The sequence below is a fragment of the Lepisosteus oculatus genome, chromosome 25 (assembly GCF_040954835.1).
Source record: "Lepisosteus oculatus isolate fLepOcu1 chromosome 25, fLepOcu1.hap2, whole genome shotgun sequence".
Classification (NCBI taxonomy): domain Eukaryota; kingdom Metazoa; phylum Chordata; class Actinopteri; order Semionotiformes; family Lepisosteidae; genus Lepisosteus; species Lepisosteus oculatus.
Window position 1 is genome coordinate 8,767,263 of NC_090720.1, and position 20,109 is coordinate 8,787,371.

The following is a 20,109-nucleotide window of genomic DNA, read 5'->3' on the forward strand; positions in this document are numbered from 1 at the left end:
TTATGCATTCTGGCATGTACTCTCTTCCATGGAAATGAGGTAGTCATGATCCCATTCAGATGAGCACCACTGTTGCAAACATCCACAGTTTTCAAAATACAACTTATGAAATAGGCCAACAAATGTTATAAGCCCCCTTTATAAGCACCCAATTTTATACGAACCCAAGATTAGGGAATCTGAATATTTTCGTGCATGCTGATCGAAAGATAACTTAAGACAGAAGTTTTAAGTTTTGTCAGCAAAGGCTGTGACCAGTGGTCTCTTTTTAGTGTCTAACCTGGAGGATTCTCTTCAGGGACTCGAGGTAGCTACATTCGCTCTGGACAATGGATCCCAGGATGTGACGTCGAACAATCTGTGGAAGAACAAGAAAATGAGCTGGTAGATTCTCGCAAGCACAGGTAAGATCTGTTTTATTCTGTATTTGCTACTGGTAAATTGTGAGATTTGTTTTCCTAAATATACAGAAAGTGTTCTTTTCCTAATATTTTGTTCAGACAATTTTTCCTTCTGCTGTGTTTTTCTTCAAATATTGTACCTTATATATTGAACTCGAGAATGTATTTTTTTACGTTAAACACCCAAAACCAGATATAGTGTTATGGTCGATGCTAATGGTTTCCAGTCTTAGTCCTGGGTAAGCTGGACTACTGGTTTTTGTTGGTTTTTGCTCCACAAGAGTTCTTAATAGAATATTTGAGGCCTTTTTAGGATTGACTTTCAGCTCCTGAAAAGCTGAATGACATCAGTAATTGGTATGAACCTTGTGCTGCTTCGTGTACTATCCTATTCCAATGTGCTGGCCAAAATATAACCAACAGTAAAAACACTGACTCGCTTTGGAAGTTATGTTGTACAGTGTCACTCCCACCCATGTTGCCCGAGACCATCAACCGTTCACCAAATAGAAGCTATTTAGTCAGAACTAAGGGAGTAAACTCTTAATTACCAAACTAAGCATGACATTCTGCGCACTAAGGTGGAAATAATGTACTTTAAGTAGGATATTTTTGAAACCGAGGAGTAAGGGCTGAAATAAGTCAAAACCAGCAAGCAGATCAATTATGGGCACCAATTAGCACTGGCAATTAATGGACCAGCTGGGGAAAAAAACAGCAGACACACAGCAATTAGAAGACTAATATACTCTAGGAAATATGTACAGTGTGCTACTGAATAAGTGTGGGTACATTAGAATGACACTCAGTACTCAAGGGGAGCAGGGAGGGCAGTTGAGAAACAGACCTGCTGGTTACTCAGGCCCTCTGGCATGGGGGCCAGCTCGGGGGGAGGGTGTTTGCTCTCTGAGAATATGACATCAAGGTATCCCACTTCATCTTCCAAGTCATCTAAAGGAAAAGCAGAGGCACAAAGTGGTAGCCAATGACAACAGCTGCAGTATGGCTTGCTCATTAAAACAGTACAGTTCATAATTCACAACAATACTACAGTTATGTTATAAGGACACCAGGTGATGATGCATACACTGGAAAGGAGTTTGGTGGACTACTGAGTAATTAAGTAATTATACTCTAGTATTTGGAGCTTTTATGTTAAAATATGAAAATATAACATTCTGTCTTCGATATTAACCATTCATATAAATGGAAATGTATTCAGAACTGATTAATGGTCACCCGTATTTGAAACACTAATCTTTTGGCAAGGGTTTCCCATCAAAATGTTATAATCAGACACCCATCTATCCCCAGACAAATTAGACTGGCTTCCTCTACTGTAATTAGTCTGTGTCTTTCGTGTATGTGATGGTTATAGTTTCAGGGAAATAAGCATGAAATATGAAAGTTTTATGGCATCCAAACTACAGTATCTTGTTCAGGTTTCTCCCTATGTCTAACCTCACAGATCCATCACAGTTGTTATATTAGAACTCCAACTAATGTCAAATACCATCCACGCAGATGACCACAGAATGGCGAAAAAGTACATGCGGTGTAATAAATAACTGTGAACAGCAACATCACCGATTCTGAAATTCCCCTAACACAAAACATACGTTAAGCAAAAGAAAAGCCCCAAGACTCCTACAGTCCAAATTTGCTTCCATACCTGGACAATCCTTCCTGTGAAGAAAGGACACCTTGCGCATGACAGCTATTTTGGTCTTTTCCAGTCCATCTTTTGTCCCATTTTTGGCCGCTTTCATGAACTGCTGCACCTGTTTCAGAAAGGAGAGGAGGGAGAGAAGGAAGGGAGAGCGTATGTTTCTCCTCCATTATCAGTAACAGAAATCAGCTGTGGTCTTCAACTGTGTTCTCATCACAGCCAGGAATCCAATAGAAAAACAAAAGGCACAACAGCCTTTCCAGAAGGGTTTTTTTGGCAAAAATCAATGTGCTAAGATTAGAAAATAATCACGTTTTGAGCAAAGCAGAGTCCATATCCGCACAGCACAGGTCTGTGCACAATAGCATGTGGCCTTTACGCTGCGTCTGATCGATCTCTGCTAGGTGTTCCAATAGCCCTGTATGGAGCACCTTCTTCAGCCAGCAGTAAAAAAAAAAATAGAAAAAGAAATTAACTTTAAAATCTGCCTCTTCAAGAATACGGCACTTTAATCCGAGCCCTTTGGCCATCTTGTGTATTTTTTTCCGTGTCGCTGTTTTTTTTCCTGATAAACAGCAAGCGACACCCTAAAAGGAGCCACCTTTCACACACTGTACCACAGTGTGTCCATCTCACATATTGAGGGTGAAGGTTTTGGAACCAGCAACAGTGGTTTTTTAAGTGACTGACAGAAGAGACACGCGCGTACAAGAACCCACAGGGCATTTTACATCCCACTGTTTTAAACATTCCCCTATGTGTGCTGCTCGCACTCACTCACACAGCCTTCTTTAGCAGCTTTGACTGCAAGTTTGTAATCTTGTTTCTCTGAAGAGACCAGAGTATCGGAACTAAAAGTCACCGAGCATCCACATTTCCATGCATTATTAGGGCATTTCGACTGCATGGTAACCTGCTTGTTCATGAGCTGAGTCAGTTCCACAGTGCTACAGTATGTTACACTGCTAATCTCGAATTGCCCCCTTGGGGATAAATGAAGTATTTTGAGTTAAGTAACATTTTGCCCTCACTGTCCTGACATTTTACACAGTACAACATTTAGCTAGAGCAGTGACCTCCAGTCCTGGTCTTGGTAACCCACACACCTGATGGGATTCATTCCCCCCAATTTCATTAGATAACTGAAGCCTTACTTCATCTACGAACCTGCGTCACTGGAATATTTATTTTTGTTTTCTAGGCACATGTTTGGGATTTTATTTTACTTACAAAATAAAACGGTTAAAGCACCAACATGTTTAAGAGCTTAGAACAAACAGTTCAAACTAATCTTGTGGTTGTTACGTCAATGAAGGGTTTTACTGTGTCACTGAGGGTTCAGCTGGAACAAACACCAACAGGTGAGTGGTTCACCAGGGCCAGGACTGGGAACCACTAAACTAGAGACTCGTACCATGGTCCTGGAGAGCTACTGTACCTTCTGGTTTCTATCTCTATATTGAAACAATTCTTGATATAATGTCATCCTGCCAACCTAATCTAAAACCAAAGGCTGAGATCAAGAATTAAACATGAAGGAACTGGGCTCTCCCGGATTAAAATGGGCACTGTTGTGAAAAACTGAGGAAGAAGTAAGCAAAAATGTTTTTTATCAATTATGAACCAATTAAGACCTATTAAAGCAAGTAATTTGACTTCTTCATCAAATAACTTGTTCACTGACGTAATGAAGAGTCATAGTTTGAAATTTAATCCGGACTATTTTTTCTGTAGATTATTAAACCAAAAAATAAATTCTCAGGATTAGTTTTCAGAAAAAAATGCCATATTTCTCCTTTCAATCTGATGTCTGCATTAGAAGATAAAATAAATTTGAACACAGGGAGGAGAGGATTTTCCTGATCATCCCCATGCTGGTTGATATTATCTCCTTCATTCAGAAAAAATCAGAGCCTGTCTTTAGAAACTTCCACGTGACTCAGTACGCATCACCTAACGTGACAATGTGCTGCAATATCCTCAAAGAGAGTATTCATACGCAGCCAAAAATCTCTTTGTGTGGCTCTATCTGCGTATCTTTCTCCCAGCTCCATACCCTCAGGAGCAAAAACTCCTGGATTTCCGGTCCGCCAGCCTCTAATCGTTGATTTAAAAGCCACACGGCTTTGAATTTCATCTAAAAGAAGCACAACCTTGAGATTTCAGAGTAAGAGCCTGATAACGCGTTTGACGGAGCTGATTAGATCCGCTGGGTGTGGAGATGGGAGAGACTGGTCTAGACCCCCAGCCCCCGTGAGGTACCTTCGTGTCATAGCTCTGTTTGATCTGGGTGACATCGCGGCCCCCCAGCCTCACGGCCAGCAGCTCCCGCTTGGTCCGAGCGCAACGCTCCTTCAGGCGACGCACATCCGGGGAGAGCTATGGGCATCGCCATGGCACCCCACAGGCGGGTGAGGTGGGGGGGGGCAGGGAGGTGGAAGAGGGGGAGATCAAAGAGAGAGAGGGAGGGAGATGGAGAGAAAGAGGAAAGAATCAAGGCGGGGCAAGCAAAGCCGCAGGATTCCAGGCGACCCAGAGAGAGAGAGAGAGAGAGAGAGCTCACGTGGTGCATGCAGGGAAAATGAAACAGCGAACACCGAGGAGAGCACCTGAACTTCAGCGTCTTTGAAGCAGCTTGATGGGACTGATGTCTTCGTAAGGGGGCTGTCTGTACGCCGGGAAAACATTATCTTATTCAAAGGGCAGTTTAATTCAAGTTATGCCTGTGCTGCTAGGAATACACAATGTGTTTTCACACATCCTACAAACTGATTTCAAAAACCCGTTTTACAGGATACCTTTAAACCTGTTTTAAGGGAACGCCGTGTTCTGCAGCCCTTAACTTGATTAAGTGCTCTAATCCAGACTGCAAACTCTCATTGCAGTCTGAATTTCCACCCATTTTGGATCTGTACCCACCTTAAAACTGGAGTTGCACCCTGCCTCCTACACTGTCCTTGTTATAGCACTTTGTGAACATGGAAAAGGACACAGCTTTAACCCAATATTTCAAAATTCTTATTTTAAAATATACGCTCCTGTCTTTACACTGTTCTAACAGAACTTTTGGTTGTACTGGTGAAGCAGAGGTAAATTCTGCACTGAAAAGCAACGTTTCAGCTTTGGAATTTCTTAAGAAGTGTATGTGTCTTCAGGTACAGTATGTTTGACACACCTGAAAATGGCTTCACCTTTAAACCACTGTGTTTTTCCTTCTTTTCCTCTTATTTTTAATAAAGAATTGATCTGATCATTTTTTAGTTTCCTTTTTTTAACAACCAACACAAGCTTCAAAGAATCGACGGAAGCGAGGCAGCAGTAAAACACTTCTTCTGAACAACCAAAAGCAAAAGCAAAATCCCAGAAGTAGAAGAAAAAAAAAAGAGAAGTTCTAATATGCAGTCAAGGAAACCAAATCTCACTAAATAGAATACTAAAACTATCCTGGCACCCAAACAAGAACCCCCAACTTTACCTTTAAATTCCTACAGAATTTGACTCAAGCAGTCTGATCAGCATCACTACAGTGCTTTGCGTTCCTCGTATCTGTCTGCTTGGGTACTACGACCCCAGCTGCCTCACTCACAGAATGGAAGAAAGTTACACCCCTGTTCTTCAGAAAGAAATCTCTATCGCGTTTTTGAAATCCCACTGCAGTTCAAAGCCAACAGATAGCCCTGTACCTGGTTCAGACTGAGTGCAGGTGCTGTTGAATAAGAGGAATACCTTGGTGGACTGAGTGCCGGCTCACAGGAAGTTCAGGTTTCCAGGAGGAAGGGTCACAGACACACAGACAAGCCCACGCTTGGACAAGGACATGAAGAAGGGAAACTCTTTGAAGCAAGAGGAACTGAGAGGAGCTACACCAGCTCCAAGACACCCTTTCCCTGCCTGACTGCATCTCAGCCCCAAGCCCCACAATCCTGTTGCCACCCCCTGTCCTGTACTTACCCACACCTGTAAGGAAAGAAAACCCCCAGAGAGTCACATCGCTGCAAAATCGTCAGCAGTAAAGAACAAACTTGCTTGAGCCAAGGGTTTGCAGTAGCCTGTGTCAGCTGTCATGCTGAAGATAAAGATCTGTTTCGGGGCATATTTTTAAAAGTAAAAAGGGAAGGATTACGACACTGCAACTGAGACATCATTATTAAATCTCAAGTTATGAGCCACAAATACAAAAACAGTCTTGGTTTTGTCACACTTAATCTTGCTGAGCTGCTGACTCATCTCTTGCTGTTTGGGTTCAACTGAAAGCGTTTTAAATATTACCACATTCTCGAGAGAAAAAAAGAAAATCGCTATATTAGGCTTGAGAATATTTTTGAGTGCTATGACATTTTTGTTTTAAAAGCATTTGCTGATCTTTGAAGAGCTGAGTCACACAACTCAACTTTAAAAAGGGTAACTGCGAGAAAGCCTTCTCTGCGATTTCCTGCTGTTCACTTTCTCCACCCAAAATGAAGTAGCATGTATGTAAACTATGAAACTACAAATTAGGGGAATTAGTGCAAAGCAACACAAAAATCTTCCATTTTAAAGCAGTTCTACAGCTTTTAGGGAGTAGCGGTTAAAAATGCATGCTGGTATGAGGTACAGTGTGTTGATGATCATTCTATTATCAAGCAACCCAAGTCACAGCCCTGGAATATGAGGAGACATCGCCACCTTGTGGAATATATGCAAACAACTCTGATGTTCGGTTCAAAAAGACGAGTTACACTTCAATGTTTTTCAAATAGTCAAAGTAACTTATTTTAGGCATTTTAGTTTTGGTTAACCGACCATTAAATTTTACACAGCAAATGTCTGGATTTATAACATATACTATACCAGAAACCACAAGTGGAATGTCTCTCCACAGTCCACATCATCTCTGCTGAAGGAGAAATGAAGGAATGAAGGAGGTCATTTCCATTCAGTCATGGGAAAAACCTACAAAAGAATGAAGGAGGTCCAATGGAGCAGAGATAGATCTCCATCATTCTTTTGAATATTTTCTATTCAGTCATGCTATATCCCAGCATTCCCAGCATCTGGGGAATTCGTTCTGGGAACGTGCGCCCTCGAGCCTCAACACAGTTCAAGCTGGCTCTCGGCTACTTTCGAGGTTGAGCGTTTGTTCTTTTACACAGGACCGTGAGAGAGAAATGAACAAGCCAAGCGCTCCAGTTCAGTGCTACAAACCGACACAGCCCACACTATTAACACACCTCTTGTGCCAACACCCAGACCCCTGCAGTTCCAGCTCCACACCCTAAGAGACTCACCCACCTCAGCTCACCCAGCTGCCTCTGTGCCTGTCTCATGGTGTAGATTCCAAAGCACAATCCAGCCGCTTTTACAGACTCTGACTATCACTAATGGAGGTACACCTAGGTAACTATAGGTACATTTTGGTTAATTTGGGAAAACTACTTTGGGACTATTCCTAATCAGAGCCCATGAAACTGCCTTTTAATGTTGCAGTACTGCTCACAACTTGTGTGTACCATCTATTTTAATATCACAGATTCCATGCATGCACGCACACTACTGCATTTCTATTTTTCTGTGACCACTTTTATATCCATGACCAATTAGCAGGTATTGTTCTCCACACAAAAGCCCTGATGTACACCATGTTGGGCATTTTAGCTCCTTCTTCACACTCAGGCATCCTCATGCCCGAACCATGCAGTGAGCCCACTCCCCCTTCTTCTTCCTCTCTCCCACCCATGTTGCAGCTTCATCTTGGCACAGCACAGCTCACAGCAAGCCCCTCGCCCCAGACAAGCATTTCAGTCAAGCCCCACGCTCAGCCCCCTCTTCTTTTAGTCAGCCACTGTATGATTACGGACTCAATCGCCTAGGTTAAAAATGGATTTGCCACCGATATGATCAGAAAAGTGGTACAGTAAGTGAGACTTTGAGGAGTTGTAGTCCACTCGTTTAAGAATGTCTGGTTAAAAATGTAGACCAAAGTAATACTCGTTGAGTCCAGGCTTGGCACAGCGCAGCTGTCCTGGTTACCTTGCTGCGGGCGGGCAGTTTGCTCTCGCTGTCGGACTGCTCGTCGTAGCTCTCGAACTCACTGGAGCTCCACCCTTCGTGATCCGCCAGGTCTTCCTCCCTGTTCACATCCTCGTAAATCAGGTCATCTGCCGGACATAACCCAGAAAAAAAAAAACCACGTCAGCACCAGGAGGCAGCCCGGGGCCACAACCTGACCATCCCAGGACTACAGCACCTTCCTGCAACAGAAAACCTCCATAAAACAGATGGTGTTGAGGCAGCTGTTGTCCTAAATGGTACTTAAACCTACAGTAGTCTGCAGCCTGTGCTCAATTGTCTTTGAAAGAACTAAAATCTATCAGGGGACACGGTGACACAGTGGTCAGAATTCTGCCTCGCAGTGCAGGTGCCCTGGGTTCAATTCATGGGGTGGGTGGGGTTGCGTGGAGTTTGCATGTCTGTGTTTGTTTCCTCCAGTTACTCTAGTTCCCTCCCACAGTCCAAAGACATGCTGGCCGGTTAACTGGCTTCTGGGCGAATTAGCCCTGGTGTGCATGTTTGTGTCTGGTTGTATTCCCTGCTGTGGACTGGTGTCCCATCCAGGGCGTACCCTGCCTTGTGCCCTTGGCTTCCCGGGACAGGCTCCAGCTCTCCTGCAACCCTGTATTGGATAAAGCGGTTCGAAGATGGATAGATAGTAGGCTATCTACAGTAGCTCAGCATGTGCTTCACACCTCATGTCACATGGCACCATACAACAACAAACATTTCTCTGCAGTAACTATCCTCGATTTTATCAGTGAAATTACTTTGCCCTTTTTACCACATTATCACAATTAACAAAGAAGTGCATTAACACAGCTATTGGTTTAAAATTGTTCTGTATCAAACTAAATATCAATCATGAAAATAACAACTGCAACTGTTAACAATTCAACATGTAATTCACTCTGAGGATGTTAACACATACAAGAAACCCTTAATACTCTGTACATTCTGATGTCACCCTTTAATGCCAGTTTGATTAGGAGAGGTATAGACACCGAAGATACTGTATCTAATTTATATTTACGTCTCAGCAGCACAGACAAATATTAATCAATGAAAAAGAGCCCAGTTTCTGATACTGCTTGAAATAAAAAACAAAATAAAAAGCAAAAAAAAAACATTCGCACATTTCTTTTAATGTTCTGCAACATTAAAAACTATTTGCCTGCCAGCAGCAGAACGGTAAAGACTTACTGTTTTGTTAAGTTGAAAATTCTGTCATGTCCGTTACAAAGCTTTTATTATTTATACAGGTCATGATGGGCATTGCCACATAACCTTTCTAACAGGCATGTCAGGCAGGTTGATTTATAGTCAGAACATCAGCAGAGACGTACATCTGACAGGAGATAACCTAAGGCAGACTTCTATCTCTCTAATGAAATTGTAGTGAACTTCAGGAGGAGGAAATTCGAAAGGGAGTAATTTAACTTGACTCCAGCTGTTAATTCAAAGGACACTTTCCTAAAGAGCAACTGTAGTATTGGAAATCACTGTTTTACACATAGAATCATTACTGGATGGAATAAACTGTCAAACCACATACTTCAGTTCTGATGTGTGATCGGCTAGGAAAACAGCAAATCCTCTCATGCGCAGAGTAGCCTGTTGTCGAGATCCTAGTTAAAGCCAGAGTTTCGCCAGTCACCCTGCAGTCTTTCTACAGCTCACCTTGTGTCGGAGCTGGAAGATTTTCACAGGGGACGTCATCGTAAATCACCTCGGGGCTCTCGCGGTCCGGTTCTGCAGCGGGCTGGGCTGAAAGGAGATGCAACAGCTAGCTGTTAGCCCTTCAGTCAGTGGCTCTGCTGCACGGGAGCAGGCAGGTGAGATCGCTGCGCCACTCGTTTGCTGCGCAGCTTAAAGCACAGTGGGGCCCCAATGCCCATGTCCCCCGTTCAGCCGTGAGCCTCCTGGCTATGGCAATTTGTCTTGTCATTCCTGCACAAGCTGGACATGTAGAAAAAAAGACAGCAAACTGTTTTAGAAATTGCATCAGCACACAGGAGTTGTTTAGCAGTGTCTCTGCCTTTCTGAGCCCTCTATGACAAACTGAAGCATGCATTTCTTTTGCACAATATCAGTGATAAGCTGGTTACAGGCACTTAGACTTTCACCATTATATTCAAGGGTTAATTGGTCATGACTGTCTTCATTTCACCTGTGTGCAATATCATCCACAGCTATTTCATATCATATAAAATACTCAGGCTGAGTATCATAATATGCTCTGAAGAAAAGAGGAATTGAAGTCTTGTTTCATTTCAGTTAAGACCTACTGAAGTACTTTTACAGCATTTTAGGTGGATTTACCTTGGTATGACCCTGAATAATGACTGGAAAGCAATGTAAAAACAAACAACCAGTTTTCCACTATTACAACTCTTTCACACAAAAGTACTACGAACTGGTTAAATTTAGCCACGGAGTTGCCTCTTACTGTATACCCATAAATACAACATTGTAAAAAGGCTTCTACTTACCTCCCACAACTCTCTCTGTGGTTGTTAAATAATCACGAACACAGTTAGTTTTATTGAAGCTTGGAAAAACTGTACAGCAGAAAGTTACCAAATTAAGTAATACAACATATTGTAGGCACACCACACACGATATTGATTTTGGAACAGCTTTGTCTTGTTTTTAGGAGGCATTCACATGCAGTATTTTTTATACTTCATTAAGTAACAAAGCAAGCTTTTGATAACAGCCCAGGCTCTGCAGACTTTTTATGTCTTTTTAAACCTGAGATAAAATGAAGGAATGGGCTTTGATTGGTGTGCAATTTGTGACACAAGAAAAAAAAAAGCTGTATTTCAAAAGGTCCCTTAAGCACAGAGTTACTGTAAATTATTTCATGATCAGCACAGAAATGCAAACACCCCTTCATTTAAATTTTCAGTACAATAAAATTATACTTAGTTTGAAAATTTTATGAAAGCTTTAAAAACCTACTTATGAACATTTTAAAATACAGCAGTGAACTGCAGAGTGAACTGCACTTTCAGCTTTATCAGGAAGACTGTGAGTAGAAAATAGAGCATTTTATTCTCTTCTGCCAGTTCTAAGCTTTTCCCAGTAGGTCACACCTTGCAATGGCTCAGCGAAACATTCATGAAATGAATGAATAAAGATCGCAAACCCACTGCTCAAAAAGACTGTAGATCAGGCACTGCTAAAACAAGTAAATGTTATTAGAATAGAAGCATTTGCAATATAGAGAGAGCTGGAAAAGCGCAAAGCTAAAAGCAAACAGCAGGAAATAAAGAGATTATAAGGATAATCTAGCTATTGAAGGATTGGCTAGGTCTAGTGTTCATACAGCTGTTTTACAGAAGCAGATTCTAAGGGTAAAAAGCAAATGTGTGGTTTTCAGAATATAGGTATACTGTATATTGATTATGCCATCTTGGTTTTTGAACAATTGATTTCTAAAATGTCTAATTATGTACTGATCCTAACAACCCAGCCTGGTTGTTGCTGTTTTATTGCGATCTTTATTTCTAGTTATGTTGCTTTCTATAACTAGAAATACAGATGAAAATTTTAAAAGACAGGAAATGTTACCAACAAGCTTTCCTTTTATGGCTCATTTCTAAAAAGAAAATGTAAAAAGAAGGCATAAATAAGATATTAGTCTGTCAACTTGTATCTATTATTGCTGAAGAGGAACATGCTGACTTCCTTTTGTGTCAGCAAATTTGATTTGATGATTTTGGCCATACAGAAGCGTGGATAAATCATATAGCAAGACATTAAATGCTTTCCTGAGTGGGACTCGAAGACATTGCCAAATGCAAAGATGGGTATAAACATAGCCGGGGCAATCCAGTCACAGGCACTGCACAGCACTTTGAAGCACAGCTCTGTAGCACAATATTGTCATGTACAAAATCACCAATGTGTTCAGAACAGGGCATTCCCCTCACCTCAGCTGTATGTTTTTCCATTCCTTCTTCTACTTTACCTATCACATGTAGTGCCCTGTTCCCTCTACCTACACTCCTTAATAGATGGTACAATTGCTTGCTCCTATCTGAATCTGCACTAGTGTTCCTAACTGTGAATTCTGCTGCATAATCACAACCCACTGGCACCTTTACTGATGTGCGCAGCCTAACCTAACCTGGTATGAGCAGGCACTCCATCCTTTAAGAAATTTTGAGAACGATAAATGCTTATAAAGCTTCAAAACAACATAACACATTATTATCGTGTTTTTTGTATCAACATATGAAACAAAAGATTTTATGTCCCTCTGAAGTTGGAATTGTTTAAATAACATAACATACGGTACAATGCATCACTGCTTGATCACTTAGTACATGAATAGACACTTAATACTAACATGAACAAACTAATTGAGCAAAACTCCCAAAACTGTATCTGAAAAACCTCTGGAGTATTCAGGCAAAACGATTTATTTAAGGCTAATTTAAGGTTAGACTTTCAGTCAAAAGGCTCATAACAGAAGTCAGACATTACATCCAAAACCCGTCCAACAACTTTTGGGTGGTGAGCTGGGAATAATGCACCATGAAAGAGAATTCCTCTGAATGGAAAATTATGAGGCTGTAATTCTCACAGCTGATTCAGGGCTGTGGGGCTGCTGTGTGGTTCGTGGGGTTTCTGAGACACACTGGTGATGCTGATGGAGAAGCAGGGGTGGCAGAGGGGAGGTGGCCAGGATTGCCTTTGAGCTACAAATGGTGCAGCTACCGCAGACAGCTGGCCTGGGCAGGATGGTACCTTTGTGCAGGAAGGCAGAGAGCTCTGATACCACACTGAACCACTCATCCCGGGCTCTGGCTTTGCCTGGGCAGACAACAGAACGGACAGCGTCAATGCAAGAGCCCTGTCCTACAAGCTGATTCCCTGGGATCCTTCAAGAAAGTGCTTGATGAGATTCTTGGATCAATGAGAAAAAGGGTCATAGCACCCCCATTAAACAAGCTGATGTGACATCAGCTGCCAATAGAGAACCTCGTCCGAACACTTAGTGATTTTACACATATTGCTTTTTTGTTTTTCATTGGAAATTAAAAATCTTGTTTCTTGTGTATCATTTAAGATCAGTATGTAACGATACTTGATTTTGTAAACGTGAATATGCAAAGCTGCCAGCAGAGAGACACTGACCAGAGCTGGATCTATTGCATTTTAGGGTTTTTGGTGATGTTCTGATGATACAGGGACTCATGGACTTTAGAAAGACAGCAATTGTTTTGCAACAGTTCGCCAATTTCAATATCGCATGACAAGGTACAAAATCTTTCCCTTGCTTTGCAACTAGATTAAAGATTACTGATCTTCATATTTAGATTTTTATTTAGATGAGGAGCAACTAATCTATAAGCTTTATTGAGACTTATTTTCTAGTTAGTAACCATGTATATGTAAAATATCCCATCCCTCCATACTGTAGTTACAAGTTTATTTCCACTTAAGAGCATTAAAAATCCATGAAATATTACAATGTTTCAATCAAAACCGAGAGCATTCATTTTGTACTTTCATCTAAGATGTATATAATTGATCATGGTTTTTATTCAAATTACTTTCTAGTAGCAGAAAATTGTCAAGAGCTACACAGAAAGACTAGCACCACCCATGAAAGATGAGAATATATCTTTCCCACAGAACACTGAGCAGCAGAAGTTTAAGATAATGATGTTGTGGTTCAAAGTATCAAAGTTTCTACCTTTTATTGTTTTTTTTCCCTAAGTATAATGGTCATCCTGTTGTTTGCTCCTTTTCCGATGAGAAAAGCAACTGCTTTGCAGTCTGAGAAAAAAGTTTACAACCATTCAAGATCAACTGAGGGCGGATTTTGTGTCACAATGAGAAGAATAGACTTGGTGAGGCAACACCCCAAGTAGAAACGCATCCTGAATGAATATACATCTCTTTTAGGGTGTGCAAAAGGACACAACACAGTATATAAAACAACAAAGTGTCACAACCCATTTTTACAAAAAAAATGCACTCTCTCTGAAAAGCAGATGAGAAGGCTTTAACCACATGGACAGAATGAGCACATTTCAGCTGTGGGATTTGTCTACCTGTAAAATTTAGAAATTTTCTTAAATCTATACTACACAAAGCTAAGAGACTGTTATGCCAAATTTGTAAAACTGGCAGGCCTCTGAACAGCTTTGTTCTTTTCCTGTATTATTGTAGCAACAAGTTAAAAAGCAATTGTTTCCCAAAACTAACAGAAGAGTTCTGAAGAGTTATTAGAGTTGGATTTGTCTCAGCAATGCAGCAATAGCTAAACCAATTTTGTAATTAGAAACCATATACGCCAGCAAAGTGCAGCTTTCTGAATCGCACTCAGAGGCCCCTTCAGTCACTCATAACTCCCCTTGAGAAGGTCTTTTAAATGTCATAGCTTCACTTTTGCTTCAAAGGCTTTTTTAAATTAGATAAAAGAAGGCTATGATGTGATACATTTGAGATTAATTAAATCTTAGATGAAATGAGATAACTTGGAGAAACCCTGGTAAGAATCAGCAAGGGACTATACTGTATATGCTGTGCATCTGTCCTTCCTCTTCAGATGACCCTGTTGCAGTATTCCCAGTGAAGCAGGCACATTCAGTGCTACAAGATCACTGAGCTAGGAGTGTGAAAAAACTTAAATTATCCCCGTATGAGCTCCTGAGTGGTTTACCAGTAAAGATCTGACCAGTTGAATGTGACCGAGATTAGTGGTTTCTGTAACTTGCCTGGCACCTCTGGCACCTGCAAGCTTGCAGTGATATCAGCAAGAGACAGGCTGCTACTCCACTTGGATCTCTTTCTCCTGTAAGACACAGTGGAGCTTGTAACAGATGAATGGCTCCATATTTGTGAATGTGTCAAATAAAAAATGTCCGTGTACAGTATCTTCATTCTTCTTGCGCAGCAAGAAGACAACTGGTGATCTTAGTTTGGGTTGGTATATAATGATAAGATAACTGGTATTTGGAGAACAGATGTAATCCTATAGTCCAGATATTTGAGGTTTGAGTGCAGACTATGTTATAAATTTACTCTGCCCAGGATTCTCCAGGCACGGGCACACAACTGTCCACAGAGTACCAGTTGGTAGCCTTGAGTTGGCCTTGTCACAGAACAGTCTTTCTGAGATGAAGTGCTACAGCAATCAACGTGAACTCTCATTGTGTCAGAGTCCTTTGAAGACTTCTGTTTAGTGTGCATAGCTCGTATCTCTCCCAGACCTGTCTAAGGGTCACAGAGTTTAACTAAGACGGATTGGCAACATGGGCTTTTGTGAGGTGAGGAAAAAAAAACAATTAGCTATTGATTTTTTTTTTTAAATACAAAATTGAAAAACTTCAAGCAGCCATAACCTGGATCAGGTTTTCTAACACGGATGGATTCAAAAGGACTCCTGAGCTGTAAATCAATGCCAGAAATACCTCAACAACAGAGATGAGATAGATAATAATAATTTTTTTTAATACATTTTGGATGGTCAACAACAGTCGTGAATATATTGGATTATATGACGTGTCACCCTTAAACCACTAACTTAATTTGTGTTTTTAATCAAGTCATAAAGTTAATTCATTGAAGTCACAAAAGGTCAACTGCTAAGCACTCTATTATAATCAGAGATAATTTAATTTTAATCTCTCAAATACTTCAATTAATTAATCATTACTTTAATAATCACATTATTAAATGGTGAAAAAGACATTGTACCAAATATTTCAAAAACTGTAGGTGGTGCTTCAGCTGTCAAGGTTAATCTTTAACAATTATGGCTGATTACTTAAATCACTTTGTCTTTAGGGGCTGCTTATCACATTATAATTACCACTGAGTATTACAGCACTTTGCAATAGGAATAACACACACAGGCCTCCAGCTGAAAAGGCTGGTGTACTGTATGCCACTCACGTTTCACAGGCAATAACACTTTTGAAGCGCAGATTTCTGCAAAACTCAGATCATCTAAACCTGTTCTTCTACAGATCCTGCCCTAGTTTCTTCACCATTGGGCAGCTTCTGACCAGGAAACCTAAGTCCAGCTAAGGCTGCTTGGACATGTGGACCGTGTGCTGAAGCAGACAGGCAGCAGACCAGGTCAAGCCTGTGAGATCCACTGCTTAACCAACACCTGGAGGAAGAGCTTCAGTACTGACTGCCTTCTCCGTGATAGAAGCACAAGTCTGAGCTGACAGATTTTACAATGTTTAGCTAAAAACTCTTCCATCAAAGCTATTGCCCTGCACTTAAAAAACAACATCACCACATGCCCAACTCAACAACCGCTCGGCTTTCACCTCCCAAGAAACGAGTGGTCCCCTTGAAATGCTAAAGGACTGGTCAGGGTCCATGTCCCGCCAGTTCTCTTTTCTCCTGTGAGATGGAGCAAACTACGCAGCACATCCTAGAGACCTGCCCACTCCACAGACTCAATGTAGTCCCCACACACCCTCAGGTGAGAAGCTATTGCTGGGCTCAGGCACTTTGCAATTGCTAAATCAATTAATCTTGGGCAATTGGCACAATGCAAAATATGTATAGACCTTTTATGAATATACAACAAAAATTCAAATTATTCTGTGTTGAGCGGAAATAGTCTGGAATGAATGTTTGATCATGTTTGAAAACCTTTATGATGGGGTGGGAATCCATCTCCTATACTGGAAACATACACTTCCAGTGGGTTTCCTGGGTTTACATCTACACTATCTGAGCTGTGACTGACTTAACTCAGGTTAGTCCAGCTCTGGGTCTGGAGCGCCAGTCTGTTTGCAGGGTTAATTCTAGCTCTTTTATGACCTGCATTAGCTCGTTAATGGCCTATCTGGACCAGGTGCTTTTGCAGACACTGCAGACACATCAGTCTTCAAGGACAGGAGTTGGACTTGTGCCATAAGTTTCCACGACTTTCCCGATGGAGTCAAATCAGAGGAACTGTAGCTCTCCGCGACTAGAAGGAAACAAAATAGCTGTGCTTTCGGACAGCAGCCACCAGCCTTGTCGTGGTGAAGCAAAGTTCTTGCACGCAAGCCGACACCTGGTCTCCCATTGCTAAGCGCATTTATAACCCACTCCCAGATCTACGCCACTTGCCACTGCCACCAGGATTCCCAGTCATGATTGAGCTTACGATTAAAGGCAGCGCGGACTGGCCACAAACCTGCTCGTCCCGGTGTGGAGTCAGCCCCCTTTACCACGGGAAAGAATCTGTAGTAACACTCGGTCGGAGACTGCAAACCTGTGGGTGTCACGGACAAAAACAGAGCTGGGATTCAGGACACTTCTGGGTGGGAGAGCCTCGGACAGCTAGGAAACCTTGTCGCAGACGACTAGGAAATCTTGTTGATTTCCCTGGATCGCTGAAGCAGCATCTTTTTGACAGCAAAGCTCTCCCACAGGGTCTCGATTTAGGTTACGTTTTCGGTGGGATGGACTGTAACGACTGGTTCTTGATACGATCGACTTGACAGGCTAAACACTTACCTCTGGCTCCATAACATTAAATGGGTACCGTACGCTGAACAATAAAAATGAAAAAATATTTTCATACTAAAAACAGGAATATTTCCCAAAAAAGAAGATGTTCAGATCAATGAAGACATGGAGACCTGAGCTTGGAATGACACGAAAGTGCCTGAGGCACTCGGGGACTGGAGTCTAAAATCACTGCTCTGCCATTTTGACAACAAAAACAAAGAAAAATTTGCAGATTATTAGTAATACTTAATCTTAGCATCTTAAGTTTCTGAGGGGAAATCAGAACTTCAATGAGTGTGGTTTTTAAAAACATTTTAACAATTTAAGAACCAATATATCTTGAATTTAGAATTGAACTATGGGTTTATGTGGGTGTGTCATTTTCTTCTTCTAAGCAATGTGGGAAACAAATAAAAAGGCAAACAGAAGATTAGGATTTGTAGTTGAAAGTCCAGAATTTAAATCCATAAGATCAGAAAAATATTGTGTACAACACTGGTCATTTATGCTGCAAAAAAGATATTTGTTGCTCTGGAATCAAGAGAAGAGTCAACATACTATATATATTCTTGGGCTCAAAGGAATGTCCTACTCTGACAGGCTATAAGAGCTGAGTTTTTAGTCTTGAACAGAGAAGTCTAAGAGGGGACATTATTCAAATATCCGAAACCAAAGGTATTACCAAAGTTCTTCAGAATCAACAGTGAACTACAAATCAAAAAACACAAATGGAAACTACAAGGACGTACAGTACATTTTAAACTGAAACCAGGAGGTGTTTTTTGTTACAAACGTGTGTAGAAGAAGCTTTCCAGGTTGTCAAAGACAGTAACCTGGCTACTTTCAAGAAACAGCCAGAAGAGAATCTTGGACCATGCCACTAGTAGCCAACCCAGCTAGATGGGCCCAGTGGCTTCATCTCATTTGCAAACATTCTTATGCTTAAATACCTTAAACAATGTCAGAACGCTTTTGTGAGATCCAGAAATCTACAAATGTGTTGTGAACTGGCACATTTCACATCAACAACAGATGTCTGATTGGAACATTTCCAGGGCTGGAACTGCCTTATGAAGAGTGACAAATGCCGTGGCGATATAAGTGAAATGAAATACATTCAGTTGATTTAGGATAATCTGATTCTTAGTGCTGTTCCATTTTGTGATCAAAGCTTTCTCTATGAACAAGAATGGATAGAGAAGTCTGAGTTATTGACTCTACAATTCCAACAATAAATAGTATCTTAGCTTTCTATTAGAAAACACAAATATCAAAAAGTCAGACTATAGAATGTTCATCTCCTTTTCGAAACACAGACAGTGCCAATCAGATTAAGGAAAATTAAATATTTAAACATTAGCACCTTTACTCCAGTCCATCCATTATACTGGGAGCTCCTACACATTTGCCACAGAGGGTGAGAATCATTAAGAAGCCAAGACATGCCTTACCTTCGTAAATGCTGTTCCTCTTCCAGGATGTCTGTACGACATTGTCACTAGACAGCACTGAGTACACCGGTGTGCTCGGCTCAGCAGAAGCAGATACCCTGGAACAGGAAGAGAGTACAGTAGCTGTTAGAAGATGCCACACTTGTGGAGGCTTGATTTGAGCAATCACTACCTGTCATGGAGATCAGAGCAGAGTCTTTCTATGGGCTGTTTATTCCCAGGTGAAATAAAGCAGGTCAGTACAGAATGCTCCCCACTGTAGATCAATACAGCGGCTATCTGAGAAAAACAGTACAGAATATAGCACAAGAACTGATCATATAAAAAGCAAGACCATGCCCTCCCACACAGCTGTGTTCACTGATTCCTTCTAATTAAAATCATTCTGACATACAGAAACACCTTCCTTTAATTTACTGGAGTATTTTGCCATGGTAAATTCATATTGGACATTTCCTATACTATTACCACACTTTTGCCCTGATTCATTATGTTATTAGATGTTCTGTAATGTCTCTGACATAACTGAATAAGCTTTCACTTGACTTCACTGCAAAAAGCTTTTCTAATATTTCTGGATCGTTTTTTTACCCTGCAGATATGTAGCAACAGATTTTAATCAAACATAGTTTGAAGATGAAAGGAAGCATCTGACTGCACTCTCAGGTTTTGCACTAAAGTGAAAGGTAATCTCACTGTACATAATTTCCTCTCATTTCTTGAGCCAAATCATTCTGCTGTAAACAAAGCATTTTGGTGGCTGTTCTAACAATTCTTATTCCACATTTTGCAGATATCTTGGTGAGGCTTGATTACCAAGTAATAGCTCATTAGAACATTAGAACATATTACTTTCTTGTTCTTCTGATAGTGTCTCCCACTTTATATATTTTATTATGCGTTCAAATCTATTTTTATAAATTGTTTCTACAGTGGCATATTCAGTCATGCTAATCGTCAATGAAACAAATGGGTTTCAGAAGAGAAGTGGATTGGCCCAGATACTGTGATCACAGAATGAATTAGCTTGTACATTATGTTTGTAAATTATGCACGTGAAGTAATACCTGGTAGT

At 41.0% G+C, this 20,109-nt stretch overlaps 1 protein-coding gene across 3 annotated transcripts in view; it reads right to left on the reverse strand.

Annotated features, from left to right (window-relative positions):
- Positions 1-20,109, reverse strand: part of LOC102696094 (rho guanine nucleotide exchange factor 10-like protein) — a 139,643-nt gene that overhangs the window by 85,631 nt on the left and 33,903 nt on the right. The window contains exons 5-12 of one of the 3 annotated variants that reach the window (XM_069183648.1): positions 19,035-19,132; positions 17,267-17,344; positions 9,781-9,867; positions 8,080-8,207; positions 4,333-4,449; positions 2,074-2,182; positions 1,249-1,352; positions 281-358 (exon numbers count right to left, since the gene is read on the reverse strand). In XM_069183648.1, coding sequence (XP_069039749.1) covers positions 281-358; positions 1,249-1,352; positions 2,074-2,182; positions 4,333-4,449; positions 8,080-8,207; positions 9,781-9,867; positions 17,267-17,344; positions 19,035-19,132 — 799 coding nt within the window. The remainder of the gene's footprint in view (positions 1-280; positions 359-1,248; positions 1,353-2,073; positions 2,183-4,332; positions 4,450-8,079; positions 8,208-9,780; positions 9,868-17,266; positions 17,345-19,034; positions 19,133-20,109) is intronic. The other 2 variants (XM_015337206.2, XM_069183649.1) reach the window with 2 other exon arrangements.